The 22603-nt window shown below is 50.0% G+C and overlaps 13 protein-coding genes across 13 annotated transcripts; 5 read left to right on the forward strand and 8 right to left on the reverse strand.

Moving 5' to 3' along the window:
• Positions 1 to 205: 205 nt before the first annotated feature.
• Positions 206 to 3003, reverse strand: M437DRAFT_73988 (vacuolar protein sorting-associated protein 35; the record flags this gene model as incomplete). Its single annotated transcript, XM_041026153.1, has 4 exons — positions 206 to 367; positions 420 to 566; positions 618 to 2814; positions 2870 to 3003. The coding sequence occupies 4 exons, from the start codon at positions 3001 to 3003 to the stop codon at positions 206 to 208; spliced, it is 2640 nt and encodes an 879-aa protein (XP_040881167.1).
• Positions 3004 to 3418: 415 nt separating this feature from the next.
• On the reverse strand, positions 3419 to 4330 carry M437DRAFT_73989 (uncharacterized protein; the record flags this gene model as incomplete). Its single annotated transcript, XM_041026154.1, has 1 exon — positions 3419 to 4330. One exon carries the CDS (start codon positions 4328 to 4330, stop codon positions 3419 to 3421), a length of 912 nt encoding a protein of 303 aa, XP_040881168.1.
• A 934-nt stretch (positions 4331 to 5264) lies between these two features.
• M437DRAFT_45037 (uncharacterized protein) lies at positions 5265 to 7503 on the forward strand (the record flags this gene model as incomplete). The annotated part of the gene is made up of 10 exons (XM_041021010.1): positions 5265 to 5422; positions 5471 to 5496; positions 5554 to 6035; positions 6208 to 6249; positions 6300 to 6696; positions 6746 to 6852; positions 6902 to 6940; positions 6992 to 7023; positions 7081 to 7185; positions 7314 to 7503. The coding sequence occupies 10 exons, from the start codon at positions 5265 to 5267 to the stop codon at positions 7501 to 7503; spliced, it is 1578 nt and encodes a 525-aa protein (XP_040881169.1).
• A 428-nt stretch (positions 7504 to 7931) lies between these two features.
• On the reverse strand, positions 7932 to 9176 carry M437DRAFT_45258 (beta ketoadipyl CoA thiolase, TH2; the record flags this gene model as incomplete). The annotated part of the gene is made up of 1 exon (XM_041021056.1): positions 7932 to 9176. One exon carries the CDS (start codon positions 9174 to 9176, stop codon positions 7932 to 7934), a length of 1245 nt encoding a protein of 414 aa, XP_040881170.1.
• A 636-nt stretch (positions 9177 to 9812) lies between these two features.
• On the reverse strand, positions 9813 to 11175 carry M437DRAFT_45240 (succinate--CoA ligase subunit beta; the record flags this gene model as incomplete). Its single annotated transcript, XM_041021052.1, has 3 exons — positions 9813 to 9856; positions 9913 to 10989; positions 11043 to 11175. 3 exons carry the CDS (start codon positions 11173 to 11175, stop codon positions 9813 to 9815), a joined length of 1254 nt encoding a protein of 417 aa, XP_040881171.1.
• A 357-nt stretch (positions 11176 to 11532) lies between these two features.
• On the forward strand, positions 11533 to 12212 carry M437DRAFT_22471 (uncharacterized protein; the record flags this gene model as incomplete). The annotated part of the gene is made up of 2 exons (XM_041019043.1): positions 11533 to 11720; positions 11774 to 12212. Coding segments are annotated over 2 exons (627 nt in total), but the record flags the coding sequence as incomplete, so codon positions are not given.
• A 384-nt stretch (positions 12213 to 12596) lies between these two features.
• M437DRAFT_73994 (dolichol-phosphate mannosyltransferase) lies at positions 12597 to 13383 on the forward strand (the record flags this gene model as incomplete). Its single annotated transcript, XM_041026155.1, has 2 exons — positions 12597 to 12697; positions 12756 to 13383. The coding sequence occupies 2 exons, from the start codon at positions 12597 to 12599 to the stop codon at positions 13381 to 13383; spliced, it is 729 nt and encodes a 242-aa protein (XP_040881173.1).
• A 511-nt stretch (positions 13384 to 13894) lies between these two features.
• On the reverse strand, positions 13895 to 14767 carry M437DRAFT_44940 (uncharacterized protein; the record flags this gene model as incomplete). The annotated part of the gene is made up of 1 exon (XM_041020999.1): positions 13895 to 14767. One exon carries the CDS (start codon positions 14765 to 14767, stop codon positions 13895 to 13897), a length of 873 nt encoding a protein of 290 aa, XP_040881174.1.
• An 819-nt stretch (positions 14768 to 15586) lies between these two features.
• On the reverse strand, positions 15587 to 16753 carry M437DRAFT_44626 (tRNA-dihydrouridine synthase; the record flags this gene model as incomplete). Its single annotated transcript, XM_041020935.1, has 4 exons — positions 15587 to 16061; positions 16115 to 16420; positions 16533 to 16613; positions 16674 to 16753. 4 exons carry the CDS (start codon positions 16751 to 16753, stop codon positions 15587 to 15589), a joined length of 942 nt encoding a protein of 313 aa, XP_040881175.1.
• A 480-nt stretch (positions 16754 to 17233) lies between these two features.
• On the reverse strand, positions 17234 to 18379 carry M437DRAFT_45282 (cyclin-like protein; the record flags this gene model as incomplete). Its single annotated transcript, XM_041021062.1, has 2 exons — positions 17234 to 17449; positions 17507 to 18379. 2 exons carry the CDS (start codon positions 18377 to 18379, stop codon positions 17234 to 17236), a joined length of 1089 nt encoding a protein of 362 aa, XP_040881176.1.
• A 337-nt stretch (positions 18380 to 18716) lies between these two features.
• Positions 18717 to 19104, forward strand: M437DRAFT_83089 (translation machinery associated TMA7; the record flags this gene model as incomplete). Its single annotated transcript, XM_041027871.1, has 4 exons — positions 18717 to 18735; positions 18786 to 18806; positions 18877 to 18948; positions 19010 to 19104. 4 exons carry the CDS (start codon positions 18717 to 18719, stop codon positions 19102 to 19104), a joined length of 207 nt encoding a protein of 68 aa, XP_040881177.1.
• A 215-nt stretch (positions 19105 to 19319) lies between these two features.
• Positions 19320 to 20228, reverse strand: M437DRAFT_20066 (uncharacterized protein; the record flags this gene model as incomplete). The annotated part of the gene is made up of 1 exon (XM_041018996.1): positions 19320 to 20228. A coding segment is annotated over one exon (909 nt), but the record flags the coding sequence as incomplete, so codon positions are not given.
• A 1467-nt stretch (positions 20229 to 21695) lies between these two features.
• On the forward strand, positions 21696 to 22316 carry M437DRAFT_64703 (cytochrome b5; the record flags this gene model as incomplete). Its single annotated transcript, XM_041024462.1, has 3 exons — positions 21696 to 21705; positions 21754 to 21781; positions 21830 to 22316. 3 exons carry the CDS (start codon positions 21696 to 21698, stop codon positions 22314 to 22316), a joined length of 525 nt encoding a protein of 174 aa, XP_040881179.1.
• Between the last annotated feature and the right edge of the window lie 287 nt (positions 22317 to 22603).

The raw sequence follows: 22603 nt of genomic DNA on the forward strand, positions 1-22603 counted from the left end.
ACGGTCGGTGTGAGGGGGCAGGCAAATGGTTTGTTGTTTACAGGTGGACAGATGTGCACCAACGTCTCCGTAGACCGAAACTAATCTGGCACACTGACGTCGCTGCTTCTCTCAAACAAAACAAACGCTTCACGAACGACGCGACGATTCTTCTCATACACAGCCAAACTCGATGCATTTGCATACATTATCTACACTGAATTCCTTATTTGGGTCGCGTCTCGACTCCAGCATACTCTCTGCCCGCAATGTAATCCAATGTCCGCTGGAAGTGTCTTCTTGGGTTGTCTAGGCTCGAGCTGTTCTCATTCGTGTTGAGGTTCGAGTGGATCAATTCGATCAGTCCGTTCAGATATTTGGTCGTCACCTGGTTTTCTAATCAGTATTGAAATGGTCAATGTCCGACGCGACCAACTTACAGCGTCATTCTCCTGGTCAAAGTAATAGACATAGCGGTTAAGAATCTCGACAAAAAGCTCGACCGACACTGCTGTGTCCATGCAAGCATCGGCCACACGCAGCGCACGCTGCAGACACTCAAGAACTCTCTTGCCATCGCGATAGAGCTGTTGAAAATATTAGCCGTTATCAACGATGGGTATCCGTCCACGACTTACCTCTTTGCTTTCTTTGCCCTCCTTGTTCTCTTCGCTTTCTTCTGCGTTCTTTTCGACAGCCCACCACAAATGACTGGCCAAATACACAGCACGACATTGGTCAGGCTTCTTGAGCAGCTTGCTACCGTGAAGCGCGCATTTTGTAATGAGAGTGTCGTAGTTCTCCCGGCTGAAGTTGCGCGCACCACTAAGACTTTGTGCAATCACGCAAATTGCTTGGAATTGAGCCCTCGAGTCGCTAATGCTCTCTTCGTAGACAGTGAACGCTTGCGCAAAGAACTCATAAGCGACCTCCTCAAATCCGCATTGGTCGGCCACAGAACCGCAGGAAATGAAGAGCCTTAATGCAAGATCGGGTACGCCAGGCGTGGAAACTCTGGTGTATAATGTGGAGATTAGTGTATGACAGAACTTGTAGAGTGCAGAAGACTGGCTCGACCAGTCATCTTGCAGATGCTCACGAGCCTTGAAACGGCGGGCAAGCTTGAGCGAGGCTGTGATCAATGCAGGTGTGGTGTACTTGATGCGTTCGTTGCCTTCTGCGTATGCATTACGGGCTAGTTGGAGCAGCTTGAACTGAGTGTTGCAATCCTCGCCACGAATGAGGTGCACAATGCGTGCAAGCCATCCTTGTTCTTCGACAGTCTCATCAGTCTCTGCAGCAGCTCTTCGCACCGGTCCACCAGGGTACCCGGAAGGTTGCTGCATTCCCTCTTTGATCAGAACTTTGAGAATCTCTAGTACTCCCTGTAGATTCTCAGAGGTTGATATCCTGGTTTCATTGCGCAACAAGCTTCGTGCAACTTCTCCAGCCACTGATCGGCGAGTGGGATATGGTTGAGCGTGAAGAAGAGGGATGAAACTTGGGATTGCGAGAGCCGTGAATAGGGAGAAGTAGGTCTTGACTGGCGCGAGAAGCAGGTTCAAAAGGTTGGCTTGAGATGCTTGTGAATGGAGATCGGCCGAATTGGCAAACCTTGAGACCTCTTTGTTTGTGTATTGGAAGACTTGATCGACGTATTCTAGTCGGTCAGGATAGATGTTCAAGGCGAGATTGATCAACGAAACAAGAAGCGCGGTGATGTCCTGGATTGGAAGTCTTTGCATGCTGACAAGATGGATGACTTGTTCGTGGAACACTTCGAAGAGGCGCACATTGTCGGGAATGCCTCTCTGCTTCTTGGCATCACCATTAGTCTCGACCGAATCTGTCTTGGTCGCTTCCTCGGTCGTGGAATCAGGAGCGGTTTCAGCAGGAGTATCTTCGGCCGGTTTTGAGTCTCCATTCTGGTGAGTTGCTTCATCACTAGCGGGAGCCGAGGCAGCCTCCTGAGCGATCTTCATCTTCTCTAGCAATCTTGCAGTGGCTTCGGTTTCAGCCTTCTCGCGATCTTCGGGAGCGTCAGACTCGGATTCACGAGCGGCATAGGCAGACAAGCGATCCATGAGGCCAATAACGATAGCTTTGACGTTGACATGAGGGTTGAGGCGGGCAGTGGCCGAGAGGAACTGATCGAGGGTGTGTAGATGGAACTCGTCAGGGAAGACTTGGGTAATAACTTCGAGCAGATATTCTTGAGCAAGCACATCTCGACACTGAACGACCTGCTCGAGCAAGGGTTGCAGGATGGACGACTTGTAGGCTTCGAGATCGACGAGTTGGCTGAGACGCACGAGGTTGCTACCGACAAGCAGCTGCAGCTCCTGACGTTCCTTTGTACGCTGCTCGCGCTCTCTCGAGTGGCCTTGATGTTGCAATCTGACCCAGAGCTTGTTCATCTCGACAAAGTTGGTAAGGACAAAGTTGACAGAATCCTGGAGATTGCCTTCAGGACCTTGACCTTGACCAGTTGGCAAGAAGTCTCTAGCTTGGCCACTGAGGTAGTAGCGAAGGAAGAGACCACGAATGGGATGCTGGACACCTCTGCTCATCTCCATCATATCCTTCATTATCTCCTTGACGGGAGCATCCTCAATGCCCATATAGACAGTGCCGACGGTGATCATGAGGTATAGGCGGGGGACGATGTTGCCCGCATATTGGACGAGTTCGTAGAGGTCAGCAAGGTGGTTGGTAGGGTGCGAGTCACGTAGGTAGACGGCGAGATGGCGCAAGGCATCAAAGACGGACATGTACAGCTCGTAGTACTGTTTGGGGCCGAGGCTGGACGTGCGTAGTTCGGAGACGAGGGTAGAGCTGTGGCATTGGTCAGTAGTGCGAATTGAGGTACGCTGAATAGTCCGGTACGTGCCTGCACTTGAGGGCATCCATGAGCTTGCCCGGCGTATCTAGGCAGCGGCGCATCAGGACCGTCTGCTGGCGCACGACGGTCAAGGCATCTTCCAGCAGTCGTGCCTGGTCCTCGACCAGCGGCGGTGATGCCATTTTCGAAGAGGGGTTGTGTGAGGTGAGGTGAGCGACGGCGCAATTGCTTCTACTCTGGTCGCATGACGACGGTATGCACCCACGACCTCCGCGTCAAGGGTGTCGTTGGGCCGAGCGCGAGCTCCACCGCCGCCCGACAAGTTCCAGCCCCCTCTCTGCCTTCAGCCACGACTCCTCCACACTACCAACGCTCCCATGTTGCATTACCATCGCCGACCATTCATTTACCTCAAATTTTTGCAATCACCGTGACACTGAGAGACAATTAAATGTGACTTTTGTTTGATCATTACTATGTATTATTATTCTATATATCATATGTCTGTCATCGACGCACGCTGCCAGCAGTCGTGGGTGTTTATCCTCCATCCATATCGTGATTGCCCGCATCCGAACATCACTATCGCTTCAAGACCTAGCCCCGGTGCGAAGTACCGTTCCAGTGATGTCCTGCAGCACTTGGTGCCAATGTAGGGAAATTCTTGACAACGTATGACGTGTGCCACATTCCATTGTCGTAGTAAGATGTCGAAGTGGGCGCTACTTGTGCTGGAACCACAGTCTGTGTCTGCACCACAACAATTGTCGAAACTGCAGAGGTAGACAATGAGGACGAGTTTAACGTCGAACTTGTGGCTTGGGCACTGTCAGTCAGTGTGACTGTCACGTAGTCTGTAGTAAGTGCTCCGCCGGTCACCTCGTATACAATCGAGTTGATTGATACTGATGGTGTTGTTGTTGAGCTGCTGCTGCTGCTGCGTGTCGAGGACGCGGCGCTTGTGATTGTGCTGCTCTTGACGGTGTGAGATGCAGATGATCTTGAAGATGACACCGGTGCATCTGTCGAGGACAAATCGGCAGATGATGTAACCAATGAGGGTGCCGACGCGAGCGATGTGGTGCTTGTTGACGATGTTGATGTTGATGCTGACAGCGATGACGATGACGATGACGATGCTGCTGATGATGGCGATGTCTTTGGCGATGATGGCGCTGAAGAGGTTTCTGAAGCCTGTGCTGATGTCGAAGAAGCAGCAGAGGGAAGGTTGGCTGATGTGGAAACAGCACTTGGTGTCTCTGTGACGGTCTTGACAGAAACAGTGGTTGCTGTAGCCGACGAATCGGTCACTGTCTTGTATACAACCTCTGAGACGGTTGTAGGCGCCTCCGACTCGACAACAGTGGAGATTACTGTCGTTTGTGCTGCCTCGGTGCTCGTGGCTGCAGAACCACCGTCTACGTTGACCACTGCGTAGCTCACGGCAGGCCTGGGGAGGGCGTGGATGCCAGTGGCAAGGTACGCAAGAGCAAGTGCAACCGAACGCATTGTCGCTCTCTGGAAGATTATGGTAGGAGGTGTGGAAGGAGTGGGAGATGGAAAGTGGTGGTTTTTGAGGGTGATTTGATCGTGCAGGAGACGATGGAGAAGGAAGAGGCAGGTAAGAGATTCGAGTGTGAAAACTTAGCTTGAGGGCAGTGTATGAGTAAGTGGGTCTACATGCTAGCCTGCTGATGACTGCTTTTAATATCTTGGTTGGCACAAGGATGGCTGGTATATCGGTGGCTGGGAGGAGGTTGGGTGACCGTTGGAAACAAATGCCATGGAAACCGAACAACATTCCAATAGGCTTGGTTTTCAATATTTCATCAACGTTCTAACGTCCGGTATACGGCACTCTGAGTGATGGGATAGTATAGATGGTCAAGGTAGGTGACGTGAGATGTTGCATGTAGTTTGGGAAGTTTGTCTCTCAGGAACAACAGACTGTCGCCCAAACCTTGGCCGCCTAACGAGTACGGTAAGGACCCCACTTCAGAAAAGCCAAGGACTCAAGAATCATGGCACTGAACCTGTTTCGATGAAGCTTTGATCAGATACAAAAGGCCTCGATTTCTCTATATTTCAATTTGTACGTATCTCATGAGTTGCAGAGTGAATGCTCAATCTCTCTAGAAGGCACCTGAGATAATTGGCGTAGTTATCTCCGTCTGGGGTTCCCGCCCTTTAGCCCACTGAGGCTTCGAACCTTGCTAGCTCACTGCGGGTCGTTGTGTTTTTCGCTGTAGATTGTCTGGTTCGTTCGGCAATGGATGGCGTAGCAATTTGTTAAGTACCGTAGATTGATTTTTGCCTCCGCCATCAGTCGATTTCTACATCCTCTTGTTTGCAAGTAGATGAGTCGTTGCTTTCGATACTTTGCAACTTTTCGCAACACATTTGTATTTCGACCATCCACAAGCATTCATTGCGCTCCATAACCATGGCTTCTAACGATCCTGGCCTTGCACAATTGGGCGCAGAGGCCAACGAACCTATCAAAGGAGCAGTCCTTGAATCAGTTGACCTCGAAGAAGCCGAGTGTCCAGTAGCTCCTGACCAGCTAGACGAACGCTATGAAACTTCGCGCTGGGAGATTTGGTGACTTTCATCAATAACAATATGACTAGAGCAGGCTAACAATCCAAGGTCATGGTACTTGTACTATGTTGGAGGTATCTTTTTGCCACTAAGAAGAGTGATTGGACTCATGGACTAACAGAGACAAACAGCAAACGGATTGTCTCTCTTCAATTTTGGCCCCACTGCCTTCCAAAACTTGCTATATCAGCAAGCCGGAGACAGCGAGATCTTGCACTTTATGGGATTGGATCGCACTATCAACTCCATCGTTCTTCTCAGCAACGGAATATCATTCGCCATACAGGTTGTGTTGTTCTTGATCATAGGAGCTTACGCAGACTTTGGTACCCTTCGTTCCAAGATTTTGATCGTACTCTCTATCGTCGCCTACGCTATTGGTTTTGGATGGCTCGGTGTACACACAGCAGACAAGTGGCAGATCGGAACGGGCTTGTATATTGTTGGTTTGATCGCTTATCAGGCCACGCTTACATACTGGAGTGCTGCCTTTGCTGGCCTGGCCAGAAACACCAGGGAAATCCGAGAAAAGGCACAAGATTTCGCAGATGGTACCATTACCCGCGAAGAGTACAATCATGCAGACAGCATGAAAAGAAACGAGCTAAGCAATGTAAGTCAAAGCTGCAACAATCATTACAGGTTTTCTAAAAGCCTTGTCTCCTTGACGATACCATAGGAGATTCTCAAGACTGAGTCTACAGGAATGATATTTGCTCTACTGAGACCGAGTGTCATTATAGAGCATACTCCATGTTCACCGCACGTTGTGCTGACGATACTAGGTTGCTTTTTACGTACAATCCTGTGGTGAAATGATCATTCTTGTAAGAAACCTTCCATATTTCCTTGCTATCAGCTTATTAACCACAAAAAGGCCGTTATCGTTGGAATCATGTTCGCAATGCATGTAGATGATTCCACCGCAAACAATAACTACGGCTTGTCTGTCTTGATCGCCTTCAGCAGTGGCGTATGGCTGCTTCTCTCGCTACCGTGGTTCTTCATGGAGAAGAAACGACCCGGCATGCAAACTGAGGGGTCAATCTTGATAGCTGGCGTTTCTCAACTCTGGTACGCCGTCACACAGATCTGGCAACTTCGACAATCATTCTGTTACCTTATTGGATATTTCTTGCTAGGAGACTCATTGAACACAATTGTGACGGTCATTGGCACTCTACAAAACGCCGTAGTCACTTACAACACGCTTGAGTTGACATACCTTCTGCTCGTCGGTATTGCCGCTCAAGCTCTAGGAATCGGTGCATTTTGTAGGTCGGGCTGGATCTGTATCTGCTAGCATACTGCTGACTTTCTTAGGGTACATACAAAAGCGCTATGGACTGTCTACAAAGACCATGTTCAACGCTGTTGCGATCGGAATCATTTTGCTAGCCGCGTGGGGCATGATTGGCATCTACACGCAGGTACGTGCACTAATCCATATTTCGATTTGGTAAACTAACAGCGTGACAGAAACTTGGATACAAGGTCAAGATTGAGTTCTGGTTCTATGTGGGAGGCCCCTTTCGAGTTCGATGACAATCATGGCTGACGTCTTGACAGCAAGTCTTCTACGGCATCTTCGTTTGCCCTTGGTATGGCTTTCCATTTCAACCCACAAGAGAGACACGCTAACTGTGTCCCTATTACAGGTACTCTTATTCTCTGGTGATGATCTCGGAGGTTACTCCTCGAGGCAAAGAGTATCTATTCTTCTCTCTGTTCTCCATGGTCGGCAAAACATCAGCATTTATCGGGTAAGCATCTTGAAAGTATAGATATCATGACCATGGCAGGCACCAGAAGTCATTTTGGCCGCAAGACCTGGAGTTCTCTGATATCGTACTATTCTCCTCACAAAAATTAGCTAATCCTACCTCGTTAGTCCTCTGGTGTCGTCGGCAATCATCGATGCGAGTCCCTCACACAACAACAGTACACCCTTCTACTTCTTGCTTGCGCTCAGCTTGGTCAGTTTTTTGTTCATATTCTTCTTTGTTGACCTGAGCAAGAGCCAAGATGAGCAGGCAGAATTCTTGCGCAAGGAGAAAGAGGCTCGCGGCAAGGCTGTCTAGTGCGAGAGCCGGATACTTTTGTGCCTCTCGATGGACGTTGCGCTATCTGCAGAACGTACTGTACAGGACATGACTGGTAAAGAAAGACCGGGAAAGAAAACCTGGCCTGCATATACTGAAACCTGTGACTTCCACCGTTCTCCGACTATAGCTGAGAGTCAAACGTAGACTATGGAAAGGCACGATTGGCACAAGAAGCAGAGGCATGTCCACAGAAAGTCCACAATTTGTTGCCTCTCAGTGGATACCATCGTGTTTCCTATCACTATTATGCATTTCTATAGCTATACGCGTTACAAACTTCAGTACACAGGAAGGGGCCAAAGGGACAAGAAAGGGTTGATGATCATCTGAATATTTTGTACAAGGGCTGGTATCTAGAAGCCTGTTTTCTCGAAAGTATTGCCTATAATAGTATATCTGGTTCCTCAGAATTCGCGAACAATAAGACTGGCCATGCCCATTCCTGTTCCAACACACATGGATATTAGGCCAATTTCTTGACCTTGTCTCTCCATTTCAGGCAGAAGCGTGGCGAGCTGTCTAGCTCCAGTGGCACCAAGAGGGTGACCAAGGGCGATAGCACCACCCTTGGGGTTGACCTTGTCCTCGGAAATGCCAAGGGTTCGGATACAGTGAATGGCTTGACTGGCGAATGCTTCGTTGATCTCCCAGATGCCAACATCGGCTGTGGAGATACCAGTGTACTCAAGCAGCTTGGGGATGGCGATAGCAGGACCAATGCCCATCTCGTCGGGCTTGCAACCGACAACCTGAGTACCTGCCCACTTGCCAATGATGTTCTTCTCGAGACCAAGTTGGATGGCAGTGCTTCTTCTCATCATCAATGCGGCAGCTGCACCGTCAGACACTTGACTACTGTTTCCGGCTGTGGCAGCACCATCAGGCTTAAATGCAGGCTTCATTCCTGCAAGGCTTTCTGGGGTGCTCTTGGGTCTGATTCCATCGTCTTTGCTGACGATAATCTCCTCGGTAACCTCAGGAGTCTCCGGGTTGGGATGCGTTCTTGTCTTGACGGGAACGATCTCCTTGTCAAATAGTCCATCTCTTTGTGCCTTGGCTGCCTTCTGGTGTGAGTTGGCGGCAAATGCGTCCTGGTCCGCTCTTGAGACTCCATAACGCTCGGCCACATTCTCAGCGGTGAGACCCATGGACATAATACAGTCCTTGGCATCCTTGACGGATGTGTTCTTGAGTTCGTCCCAGAGTTGTGTGGGGATGGCTCGGCTACCGTAGTTTCTGGTCATGCTCTCCATACCACCACCAACACCTACGTCGATGCTGCCGACAGCGATGGAATGAGCAATACCAGTGATGGCCGCAAGACCACTTGAACATGCTCTGTTGACGGTTTGAAACGAGGAGGTCTCCGGGTATCCCACATGCAATGAGGCCATTCTGCCTGCCTTGCTGCCACCAAGTTCTGAGAGGACATTGCCTATTTGGATGTCCTGGATCTTCGCAGGGTCTAAGTTCGGGTTGGCTTCGAGGGTCGCCTTCAGGACGTGTGCGAGCAATTCATGATCGTAAGCATCCTTGAATCCTCCTTTCTTTGCACGAGTGACTGGGGTTCGTAGAGCTGACAGGATAACGACGTCGTTGGGCTGCTTGGACAGAATGTTCTTGACGCCTTTTTGAATGAAGCCGGCCATGGTGATTAGAGATGGGACAGATCAACCGTAAGCTGTGAGATCCCAGAGTGCACTCAGAGGGGAAGAATCAAGAAAAGATATCGCCATCTTCGTCACGATGGCGAAGGTAGATACTTGAGTCTGGGGCTCTTTGCGGGGAGAAGACGGATGTGTTCTTCGGCACTGGGTCGTCCTTCGGCAGTCTTCCACGGCCTGACCGTCTTCCCGCGCTAGCTGCCCGCCCGAAAGTCGTGGCAGAGCATTAGGTGTTCATGGATCCAGGTGATTGTATACCACATACTCTGATATTGAAAGACAATATCACCATCACTGGTCTGCGAGGACAGTATTGATTACTTGGCTGAACACTTGCAAGATATCGTCGCCGGCTCGGACTTGAAAAATCAGATTGAGTACTGCCCAGAACTTCGTGCAACTCGACGTCTCGATCCGTCCCGAGTATCGGCTATGGCACGGAAAGGGGCACAGCAGAGTCCGTGCTATATTTCGTGAAGAGCAAAAAAGAAATGGTCCCTTGATTCCACACTGACTGAGAGAAACGCGCTAGGTATATACAATCGACGGTGATTAACTGTCTGCAAATTAAACGCCGAAAGGGAATCAGTCCTCCCACTATAAAGCCACTCCATCTGCCGTTTAGATACCGAGAGAGAATTCGACACCGACGTCGATGTCACGGGCTGTAAAGAGTATGTTAGAGACTTGAAATTTGAGACGAACAATTGACAAAACTTACCCATCTTGACGACCTTTGAGAACTGGACGGCCTTCTCGGCAGCGTTCTGGAGGTCATCGATGCTGAAAATCTTCAAGCCACTCTCGTTGATGAGGTTGTGGGCGGCTTCCATGTTGGTACCCTGGAGACGGGCAATGATGGGGATTCTAAGGTTCATGGACTGAACGACCTGGATGAGACCTGTGGCAATAGCGTCGCAACGGACGATACCACCGAAAATGTTGACAAAGATGGCAGTGACCTTGGGGTCGCTAGTAATGAGCTCGAAGGCACTTCTGATGGCAGCGGGAGTGGCACCACCGCCAACGTCGAGGAAGTTGGCGGGTTGACCTCCGTTGAGCTTGATGATGTCCATGGTGGCCATGGCGAGACCAGCACCGTTGACGAGGCAGCCAATGTCACCGTCAAGCTTGATGAAGTTCAAGCCAGACTCGGCGGCCTTGACCTCGTCAGCGTCCTCCTGGGTGGTGTCGCGCCACTCGAAGACCTGCTTCTGTCTGAAGTCGGCGTTGTCGTCGAAGTTGAGCTTGGCGTCCATGCAGAGAACCTGGTGGTCCGAAGTCTCGGAAAGGGGGTTGATCTCGATCTGAGTAGCGTCCTTCTCCATGAAGACCTTGTAGAGCTTCTGGATGGTCAGGGCAGCGTCGTCGATGCATTGAGGAGAGAAGCCGAGCTGGGTAGCAATGCTCTTGGCCATCTCGTCGGTAACGCCCTGGTGAATGTCGACCTTTGTGGTGATGATGGCATCGGGGTTCTCCTTGGCGACGGCCTCAATGTCCATACCACCCTGGGAGGAAGCGACAATGACGGGGCCCTGGGTGGCTCTGTCCATGAGAACGGCGAGGTAGAACTCGCGGCGGGCGAACTTGCGCTCGACAATGTAGACCGAGTTACAGATGCGACCCTTCTCGCCAGTCTGCTTTGTGATGAGCTTGTGTCCGATCATCTCGTTGGCGAGGATTGAGGCCTCCTTGGGCGAGTAGACGACTCTGACACCGCCCTTGAAGCCGTTGTCGAAGTGACCCTTGCCTCTGCCTCCGGCAAGAACCTGGGCCTTGATGACCATGTCATCGCCAGCTGCGAGTAATCAGCACGGGGACGTGTGTTTGTGATTTTGGAAGGGCGCATACGGATGCCCTTGGCGACCTGCTCGGCCTCGGCAGCATTGTGAGCGACATCACCCTTGGGAACACCAATGCCGTAGGACTCGAGGAGCTTAGCGGAGCGGTACTCGTGGATGGAGAGGTTGCGTCTCTGCTGCATAACAGGCGCATTCTGTGTAAAGGGTTGTGTTAGTCGCGAAGGGGTCGTCGACGCTTGAGAGCGGTGGGAGAGCCAACCTTGACGGCCTGGAATGCAGAGGCGGCCTGCCTGCTGCGGGCGAGCTTGAACATGGTGGAGTTGTAGAGGGGAGAGGGTGATATGAGCTTTGGTGCAAACAAGGCTCAGCAAAGAGATACAACAACTTAACTCTACGAACTCGTCCCGACAATCTTCGCGCGTGCCAAGTCTCGACGCCGTGGCCGGTTAAAATCGGCTTCTCTTCCGCTTGTTGCTCTTCCGCCATGCGACTCGCGCCGACGCAACCATACTCCATATCTTATCCAAAAACCATCAACAATGCCCAAAGACAGTACACCCACAGAAGCCGATGTCATTTTCAATCGAGCAAATGTCGCGCTCGCTCGCAGCCAGCGCTTAGTCCAGTCATGGCTCCCCACCAAAACTGGCCAGGAGACGCTTCCCCAGAAGACCGACCAAGAGTTGCTGAAAGAAGATGAGGAATTATTCAAACCCACACCAGAGCTGTGAGCATCGTCGCTTCCTCTGCTATAGAAAGAGATGGACTGAGAGCGTCTAGCCTTGGAGTCGGTGCAACCGCCCCCGATGCAGATCAAGACTCGCTGCTCAAAAAAAGACCTGGCGCAAACTATGACAGACTACTAGAGCAGTTGCTAGGCAAGAAGGCCGCTAAAGGCCATCGAGCTACTTCCAAGCCTCAGCCTGCTCAGAAGACGCCTGCGCTGCAGAAGACCACTGCAGACCAAGTCGACGCTGATGACGACGACGACGATGAAGAAGGAAGAGCGACTATGGTTGCCTCTAATTCTAATAAGAAGAGAAAGGGTCCTGCTCAATCGTCCACGAATAAGACTGCCTCCACATCTCAGAAACAAGACAAGGCGGAAGTCTTGTCAGATGACGATGATGATCCAAGGCCAAGCAAGAAGAGATCTGGAACATATCTTGATCAGCTTCTTGCGGAAAAGGCTAGCAAAAAGAAGAGGAAGCAGCAGCAGCAGCAGCAGCAGAAGGGCTAGCAAATAGATTTGTGTGTTGAAAATAAGCAAATTATATGATCGTAGTCCGAACTCTCTAACTTCTACTTGAACGATTTATGGTCTACCAATTTGATGATTTCTGTCGACTGACCTAGACCGATGACATGTAAAATCTCAAGCGACAAGCATCATTCAGTCAGCAAAAGTATGCAGCGACTGTACACATTCATTCAAAATCAATACGACAGTTCTGTGTCCAATTCCTTGCCTGTTCGACATTCATAAGTCGTGGTCAGGGGTGGACCCTGAACTCCGCAACACCTGGCAGGAGCTGGACTGGAAGCTCCATCTGGCGCGACTGTTCCCCTGTCTGAACACTTGTAATTCACAACAATCGACAACATGGCCGTCCGTAACAAGTACTCGGTACTGCTACCAACCTACAATGAGCGCCGCAACCTTCCCATCATCGCCTGGTTGTTAAACAAGACCTTCACCGAAAAGTTGTACCCCCAGACACTCCCGGCGCAAACAACATGTGATGCTGATTGTGTACCGTAGCAACCTCGATTGGGAACTCATCATCATCGACGATGCTTCGCCCGATGGCACACAAGAGATTGCCCAACAACTCATCAAAGCCTACTCTCCGGAACGCATCAAGCTGAAGCCACGAGCTGGCAAGTTGGGTCTTGGTACTGCCTACGTCCACGGCCTGCAGTATGCCACTGGCAACTTTGTTATCATCATGGATGCCGACTTCAGTCACCACCCCAAGTTCATCCCCCGCATGATCAAGAAGCAAAGCGAGAACGGCGCCGACTACGACATTGTCACTGGAACTCGCTACGCTGGAGATGGTGGTGTCTACGGCTGGGACCTCAAGAGAAAGTTCGTCAGCAGAGGCGCCAACTTGTTCGCCGACACTCTGCTCAGACCAGGTGTCAGCGACTTGACTGGCTCCTTCAGACTCTACAAGAAATCCGTTCTGCAAGAGGTCATTCGCAAGACTGAGAGCAAGGGCTACAGCTTCCAGATGGAGATGATGGTCAGAGCAAAGGCAATGGGCTTCAAGGTTGCAGAGGTACCTATCAGCTTTGTCGACCGTCTGTACGGAGACTCAAAGATCGGTTCCAACGAGATCACGGCGTATGCCAAGAGCGTCCTATCGCTCTGGGTCAAGGTCTGAGTGGGCAGCAGAACGGCCTCATTGTTTTCTTCTGGCGTTTTGGGGCGCTTCGAGCTGTATGGACATGGGCATACTAAAATCCAGCTTCTTCCCTATCCTTTTCTCTGTCTCCTGTAAGGCTCAGACTTCATACTAATCACAATCAAAAGAGCTTGAAAGATCTGAATTGCTATTCATTTCGTAGGGTCTGCAGCAATGAGGTCTGTGGCAGACCTAAGATGCTTCCTCCCCGTGTACCAAAAGACGTAACGCGTGGAAATGCACAATACTATGAGAAAACAGGAAGATGTCCGCTGAGAAGTGACAACCTACCGGCTCTCAATGGACATGCCTCTCTTCCAAGAACATCTGTGCCTTTTTATAGTATCAATCTTGCTTGTTGATGCAGGCGGAGTTCCGTAGACGATACATGCTTTAGTATGCGGGGAGGTTTTAAATTGCTGATCTATTGCTCGTCATCCTCTCACACCTCGAATCCAGACAGCCGAACAGTTCAACAAGCTGAGAATGCTTATGCTCTCTCAATCATGTTGTCCTTCAACCAGGCTTCAAATGACCCGTCGTCGATACTCGCCGAGAACTGGATATAACGTGCCATTGCTGCGCTTCTTGGAAACGGGCTATGCACGACAATGGGTTCAACTGCAATATGGTCCAGTCCCTTCACAGCAAGCAGCTCTTCAATCCACTCCATTCCTTCTGTACCCCTGAGAATGTTGAAATCTTTCGGCTTAAAAGCAGGAACCAAGTCCCAACCATCTGGACCGGGTCTTCCTGCAACGATACCTAGCGATAACGACCTTAGACTAGGAAGTCTCGCACACCACCCCATAGCAATTGCCCATTCTGCTTTTGAATATTCTTTGTCGTACGGCAAGGCGCGTTTTACCAGACGTATCGATCGTATACAATTTCGTGCGAAAGGAGTCAGATCTCCTAGAAAGCCGACAAAGGCCTCGATGTGCATGTCGAAGTCGAAGACGTGGTTTGAGTACAAGACTTCGACTGCCTCGGCATAGATTCTAGCGTTGGCTCGTAGTAGGGATGTGTAAATACCCGAGTTGCTAACGCAGAAATAGGTTGTAGGCACGCAGCCAGGGCGCAGGCCGCCAGAGCGGACGAAGAAGGCACTGCGTACATGTTCAGGAGCACGCGATTTGTAGTTGACTGGATCTTCGGCACGGATGGATAGAGTGGCAGTGTTCGGCTCTACATGGCTCGCTGCGGTGTGATGGCCTTCGTGGTAGTCTATCGAGGTAGGAAGGAGAGCAGGCTTGGTGCTTGCAAAGGAATGCGGATCATGAAGGAGGACTTGCTTGTAGATGTCAAGCCTCAATTCAGGAGGTAATCTAAGGAACAAAGACTGTGGCTCAGAGACAGACATGGTGACAGAATTGGGTTATGGAACGGGGAACAGGTCGCTCAACAAAAAGGACGGAGGTTTGTTCAAGTACTGTCCGGGTACATTGTTAAACGTATCTTGAATCACGATGAGCAATGGACAATTCAGTAAAGACTGGCTGTGACCCCTTGCCGACGACGGAAAAAAAATTGAGAACCTTGATGATAAATATGATGCATCATCATCGCTGATTACCTCGGCCCGGCCCGTTGATGCATTGTGTATCACTCAGTCCGCGTGCTTTCTTCTTCATGACGAAATCAAGGTCACATCGTTGTCTCAGTTTCAAAGAAATTTGTGATAGATCAAGTTGTATCTCAACTGGATTGCTGTGCCTGCTTAGAGGGTAGTTTAGAGCTCTCACTCAATGCTTTTTGGTTCCCTCCATGCGAGTCATGGCACCCTTTTCAGGACCATCGAAAAGGGTACATTGACACGATAGCGCCGAGTCGTTGGGATGATAAGCCGACTAGCGGGCCAATTTATCGCGAGCCAGAGATACAATACGTTTGTGTAAAAGGTCTCTTGCAAGTGTGGCCAGACCAATGCAAGATCCTGCCGAGAGATGGGAAACGCATCCATCAAAAGCCACCATTGCCATCGTTTTTCTCCGAACACAGCTATGGTTAGAACAAGACCATGCTTCGTCATAGTCTCTCTATCTTGTGGCATAAGTGTAATGAGTGACAGATATCCACACAGAGGGACAGGTCTACAGTGCCATTTGTTGCTGGTGTTCAACTTTCTGAACCAAGGGTATCGTGCATTGCCTTCTCATCCAGTAATACGACCGGAATTGCCCTAAACGAGAGGTCGTTGCAGCTTGCATCTACCGTCAAGCCAGTCTATAACATCGACCATATCGTTGCAGACTGCGAGACCCGCTCTTTCTCTTTTCGTGGTTACACCACCCATCATTTCTGACAAATGGTGTACCACAAGTTCATGGCGCATTCCTCCCTGAACAGCATAGTGGATGAATTTGGATACAGCCTCGATTGGTGTCTTGTCGAAGCCTGCGAACAAGGCAGGATTCTCCAGCAAGCCTCGAGCGGCCATGACGCCGTCAACGCCAGTCTCCTTTGTGATGCGGTGGGCGTCTTCTAGTGAATACACATCTCCGTTTGCGAGGACGGGTAATGTAGTTTGCGCTCTCAACATTCTGATGGCTTCGAAGTTTGGTGGTGTTGATGAGCGCTGATTGCGTAAACGTCCATGGATTGTGATGTAGTCTACACCTGCTGCTTCGACAATCTTGATGAATCTGATCGTCTCGCTGTGAAACATGTCAGCAGATGATGATAAACCCACAGTCATGATCAATGATACTTCAAGTCTTGGTGAATTCGGATCTTGCATGACACGGTTTTACCAGGTCCGATCCTTTGCTTGGCCTCTTTTATTATAGCAGCGACCTTCTCTGGGTGTGCCATCATGCTGCAACCAATTCCCTCTTTCATCGCCCATGACTGCGGACATCCGCAGTTTAGGTCAACACCGTTGACCCAAGGACCAATCATCTCTGCAGCGCGTGCAAACTCCACCGGATCGCTCGAAGCGAATTGTGCGATGACTGGTCCCTCACTGTCGTGTGTACTGAAGTCAGAAGAACGTGCGACGGGATGACGAATGAATCTGTGTAATGGCATCAGTTTGCTTTTGTCCCGAAGATGTTCTACGCGGAGATGTGGTAGAAGACGAAGCAGACAACGAAAAAGGTCTGAACTGAGGCAATGATAGTACCTACTCATGTGCAAGAATCATGGGTGTATAAGTAAGGTCAACCTTGTAATCTTGGACCAGTAGTCTGAACGGTAATTTGCTGTATCTTTGTAGAGCGACAAGATGTCAGTAAGATGACAGGTTTCTATCTCTGTTCATTTCTTACCGGACCATGGGACCAGAGACATATAAAGGTCTACCTTCAGCCTTTGTTTTCTCGAATAGACTGAGAGGACTAGGCACCATGCGGTCAGTCATAGAGTCGACAACCGGGACGACTTGATCAGGCTCACTGTATGTCTCGAGGCGAATTCATTTTACCGACTGTCATGTTTGCTTTGCTTGATGTCTCGTGAATACAGATGCACAATTTATAGTATGCAGATGGACGAAAAAACATGTGAAGCCGATCTTATCAATCTGATGTTGCAATCAAGCATTAGACCCACGACGTTCCAAACCCTAAGACGACGGTAGTCAACGATTCCCTACTCGAGTAGCTACTACATAGCGATTTTTGCTGCATTGAATGGAAGAGTGCGAGATGTATGTGAACTAAGTTTTCGAATGTAGAATAAGGGTATCAATTCGTTATTGGTCTGTGGGAATCTAGAATACAAAATCCTCTGTACGCGAGGCCTCACTTCCGGGTCTTTTGCGACCTCTGCAAACCCATAACGCCGCGCTGAATGCATGTTCAATAAATCATGATAGGGTAGAAGACAATTAGCCTTCAACCTCGCCCTCCTCACTACCGTGACTCTCGACGGTGCGAGAGGCGGCTTCGTGGCGAGGAACAGAAGTAGGGGCAGTAGCAGAATCGGAAGTACGTCTCTTCTTGGCAGCTCTATCGTCATGCGGCGGGTCAAGATGATGGATTTTGCTCCCATTGCTCGTGGTAGTATCTTGGTGTAGTATTGGGGCGGAGGGACTGGTAATAGCCTGTTTATTACTCAGCCTTGTGGCATCCCAGTCCGAATCTTGGCCATCGAGACGTACATAAATAGTTTGAGCGCCTTCATGACCAGGTTTGATGGGAACATGTTCGTAGTTGGCAGCCATGTAATTGCAAGCTTTCAGAATATCCTCAAGTGAGACGTGCTGAACGTGCCACCACGGACGGCCGTCAGGAGAATCTGGGAAGGCGACATTACAATAGCGGGCAGCTGAATACAGAGCAGCAGCAGCAATTGTATGGCTTGAGCAGAGCAGACAAAGTTGAGTGATGTTGCTATCGGTGACAAAGGCCCAGGCAGCGTTGCGCAGTTGCTTATTGTGATGGACTTGATAGTACTTGAGCATCTCGTAGAGCTGTTTGTGAGGAGCTTCGATTGTGAGATCGAAGCACAACATCTCGAGCAAGACATCTTCGTTCAGCAGGATAGTATCGCGCCATTTCCAGAAGTCTTTACTTTGCTCGTCGATCAACAAGTTTGGGTTTTTCTGAGCAACACGGCAACAGGCAACAACCAGGTCCTTCATCTTGCGGCATGACTCTTCAACTTTAGTGGCCAGAAATAGAGCGGTAGCACCGAGTGTGTAGTGGTGCAGTGCTTTTTGGCCGGGACGATCAACGAGACTGACGCGCATGAGGAAGCGGTTGAAGAAGATGGCAGCGGTTGACAGAGTGAGTTCGGGCAGCTTGAGCATGATGCCGACTTGACGGATAAAGTTGATACCCTTTGCGCGTATCTCCTTTTCCTTCTCAGGCGACATACCATCCTGAACTGATGGCGTGTGTAATAATTCTTGTTCAGTAAAGAGCCATTGCGCTTCGGCCTCAGCGAGTACACGATCCGGCGACTTTGGGCGCTGGCGGGCGGCGGGCTGGTGAGGGGGAAGGTGATCGGCAGACGACGCAGACGGCGGCATTGGGACGAGGCGAAGGACGATTGGTTGGCCTCGAGATGTGTAGAAGACTGGTGAGACTTTGGTAGATAGGTCAAGTTCGCAGCTTGCGACGGCGTCTTCTGTTGCGCTGCGGACATGGCAAACTTGACTTCCATTCTCCATTCCAAGCGCGCGTCACTGCGGGCCGCTCCGCGTTAGCGCGCGTTGCTTGTCGACGTTCTCAACGCGGTCCAGCCCTTGTTGCCCTCGTTGCCCTTCTTTCTTGTTCTGCCCCCGCAGTCACAATCATCTGCCTCGATTGTTCTTTTTCCTTTCCTGTCCTCACTCCACTCTATCAACCAAATACACATCCGCAATCATGCCTTCAGGAATGGGCAGTAAGTATCTGTGTGCTGCCACTGTTCTTCTATAGCTAACTTGCTCCCAGACGGCACCAAGCCGATTCACAGTGCGTACTGTCCTTGCCTCTCGCTCACCACCCATGTTCCTTAAACGTTCTAACCATACGCCTACATCAGACAAGAAGCCCAAGAAGGCTGCTAAGGAGGAGGACGAGGATGACATCGCATTCAAGGCAAAGCAGGCTGCTGGTTCGTGCATCGCAGCTTCTACACACATACCCGACTCGTCATTTCTGACTTCTTCCTGCAGACAAGAAGGCTCGCGAGGAGATGGCCAAGAAGGCTGGTGGCAAGGGTCCCCTCAACACTGGTGGCCAGGGCATCAAGAAGAGCGGAAAGAAATAAGCTCACGACTCACATCATTCTCTGGCGTTCGAAGGCTCGACACATACCCCTTTGTTTTCCTTAAAATCGAGCAATAACGACTATTTTCACCTGTGTTTCAACTTTTCGACACGATTCTCCGTCTACCCTTTCTGGTCACCTCTGGGAAGCCTGCACTCATTGCATTTTTTGTTAGAAGGATTGTATACACGGTCTTTTGATGATACATGCTTTTTTCAGTCTGTAACACGACGGAGCCACAATCCTGTGCTTCCATCTGCCTCTTCGGCTTTTGCCCTGGCCCGGCTCAGCAATCTTCCAACCTCGAATAGTTCCCTCTGCACTTCGTCCTGCCTGACACGCACTTCGCTCATTTTCTTTCGGTTCTCGCGTCGCATTCTTTCTGACACTTCAATCGGACTGGCCGAATCTACTTTCTCGAGGTCCTTGAACAGTTTCTGCATGTTCGTCTTCTGCACTTCTAGTGACTCCAGCCGGAACATCAGTTCCTCAACATGATTCATTGCCTGTCTTGTCTTGGGTGGTTGGGGGAGTAATTTGTGAGATGTTGCTTGTTGCACGTCTTGGACGTCGCTCATGCTGTCGTGTCTTTTCGGTTGCACTGATTCTCTTCCAGGCACGGGGCGTCGTCGTGACATGATCGAGGTAGGGTATGTGGGTGTCGGACTACAGGGTGGTGTGTCTTGCTGATATGTCGCGTCTGTATTCGTTGTCGTCCAACTAAAGCGGCTGTCTGGCTCCCCTGCGAGGTTCGTGTTGTCGATGTATGATGAGGTCGGCGAAACACTCCGCTCTGTCTCTGCGTAAGTCGTCCAACTGAAGTGACTCCTAGAAGGGTCGACTCGTGACTGCGTGACGGTTTTTGTCGAGTCGTTGCTATCGATCGAGTACCTCGCTAAGTCGTCGTGTTCTTCCAGACTCTGCTGCTGATATGTATTTGATGGAAGGCCAGTGAGGGACGAGGCGTCTGTTGTCGGATAGATAGGTGGCAGCTGCGGCAAAGGAACCTTTTTGACAATGTTCAAGGGTGGTATTGATTCCGTCGTCTCTGGTTCATCGTATATGCTTGATGAGACTGAACCACGCACGTTCCGTGTCTTGGAGCGAGCTGAGACCAGCGAACTCGTGCTGATGCTGGCGCGAACCCTCGACCCATCACGATACAGACCCGAGGCGTCCTTTACTGCAGTATATTGACTCGGTAATGATGGTCGTCTCCAGTCGTCTTTGGATCCAGCTGAGGCAGAACGACCTCCGAATGCTTGACGACCAAATTTGGCTGCTTTCTCGACCAATGTTGATTTCTTCGGCTTGCCACCTGTGATGGAGACTTCTGTACCATATCTCGAGTCATAGGGTCTGTCAAAGGCGCTTTCTGGTCTGCTTGGGACCTGATCATCGGACCGTGCTGTGGACTTCATTGTGGGCAGATAGAATTGAAAGAACTACCCCGAGTCAGTAAACGATCACCCAATTTATCTTCGTCGATAATGTGCTATTTTATAGATTCGATCCGGCGTGCCGAGTACGTCACGCGAGCAAACAGAGCAATTCACAATTATTCGAGCCATAGTCATACTGGTCGTACTCCTGCTCGAAGAAGGGGCAGGATTTGACTCTGTTACGAGGTGCAAAAGGACTCACTTATTGTAGGTAAAGAAGAGAAGATTGAAGCTGAAGCGGATAAGCCAGCCGTCTGTAGCAAGAAGAGTGTGAGAGAAAAAAAGCGTGGGTGATTAACAAGGCATGTAAACAGCAACAGCCACAACAAAACAAAGAGCTAAATCAAGAACAAGAAGAAGAACGCGCAAGCAAGTTTTGAACGACGATAGGACTGGAAAGCTTGATAAATGGTTTTTCCAAAAACATCCGACAACCGCCATGGACTACTCATGTCATGCAGGAGCTTCGTGTTTCATCTCGCGGCGTGTTTCAGCTTTAACTAGATCTCGCAGATGAACAGGACGTCGTTGACTTCCAAATCGACTCTTTGCATGTTTGGAGCCAGTGTAACATGATGCGAAATCGTAACTGTCAAAGACCCTGCCCGAGTGTGATGATCATTAGCAGATGCGGCAGAACCGCCTCTAGACCCTCTCAAGACTCGACAGAAGCTCAAGCGCTTGTGACTACCTATAAGGAAATTGCAGTGCGCTGCATCCTGCAGACCCAGGTGAGCGGGTTCAAACCGAGCTATTGTTCACAATATATCGATGTTGACCATAGCTCTGTAAAGTCGTGAGCTCATGAGGGAGGTCGCCTACACTCTTGGGGATAAGAGCTCATTCAGATGATGCGATCTACAAAGGCAATCAGGAACTCGGCTTTGTAAAACAAAACTATATCTATGACCAGCAGCAGTAACAATAGCGGAACCAATATGCGATTTCTGCCTGGTTGTGCTGGGATGATGCGAGAAGGCCGAGCAGGAAGATCGGCAGAGGCGGAAGTGGTCCGCCGCAAGCTCTCTCCACACCATCACGCATCTGTCAGCCAAAGCTTCCCAGTGACGCTCTTTCTCTCATCTTTCCACAACGGTCTTTGTCCGTGAACTACTCAAAAGTATTCAAGTGATAGACAAGACAAGCAACATGGCCGACGGTAAGCAATGTTAAACAATGACTCGCACATGGCTCTAACATTATACAGCAGTGTCACCACCTCCCGCAACTGAAGTGTATGTTTCTCACCCAGGTCCGATCAACAAATACTGAGAACAGATCAGTGCGACAATCGCAACACCTATCAACCTCATACTCATCTCACTTTTTATGGTTCTGCTCTATTATCGCCTTACACCAAAGACAGCAGCAACTCTACCAACTCCACCAGCACCAACAGTTTTCAAGACCTTCACACCACCCGAGCTCGAGCCCTACAATGGCCGTAACAACATGCCCGTCTATCTTGCAGTTCGCGGCAGAGTCTTTGACGTGACATCTGGACGCAACTTCTACGGTCCAGGAGGTCCTTATGCCAACTTTGCTGGACGTGATGCAAGCAGAGGCCTCGCTTGTGGTAGCTTTGACGAAGACATGCTGACCAAGGATCTGAACGGACCACTGGACACTCTGTCAGACCTGGGCGACGAAGAAATGGAAGCTTTGAGAGGATGGGAAGAGAGATTCTCCGAGAAGTATCTGGTTGTTGGCAAACTTGTTCCCGTAGGAAGCAAGGAAGCACAGGAGGCTACTGAGGCCGAAAAGATGTGATTGACCGAGGCATTTCATACTTGATGTGTGATAATAATGACATTGCGCGGAGGCACAGAGATCTATGATATCTAGAACATAACTCCAAACCACTCGCGTGATTGCATCATGCATATGTGATCCGAAGACACGACTGTGTAGAAGACGTTTCGTTTGTTTCAATCATTTAGCAAAAATGAAACAGATGGGATTCAAGTAGTAGTACTCGTACTCGTAGGCTCTTGCGGACAACGGAGGTGGATTGCCAAGCATTTCGAGACCAGCAACATTTGGGGACGAGCAGATGC

This window comes from Aureobasidium melanogenum (assembly GCF_000721775.1).
Source record: "Aureobasidium melanogenum CBS 110374 unplaced genomic scaffold scaffold_6, whole genome shotgun sequence".
NCBI classification, from domain to species: domain Eukaryota; kingdom Fungi; phylum Ascomycota; class Dothideomycetes; order Dothideales; family Saccotheciaceae; genus Aureobasidium; species Aureobasidium melanogenum.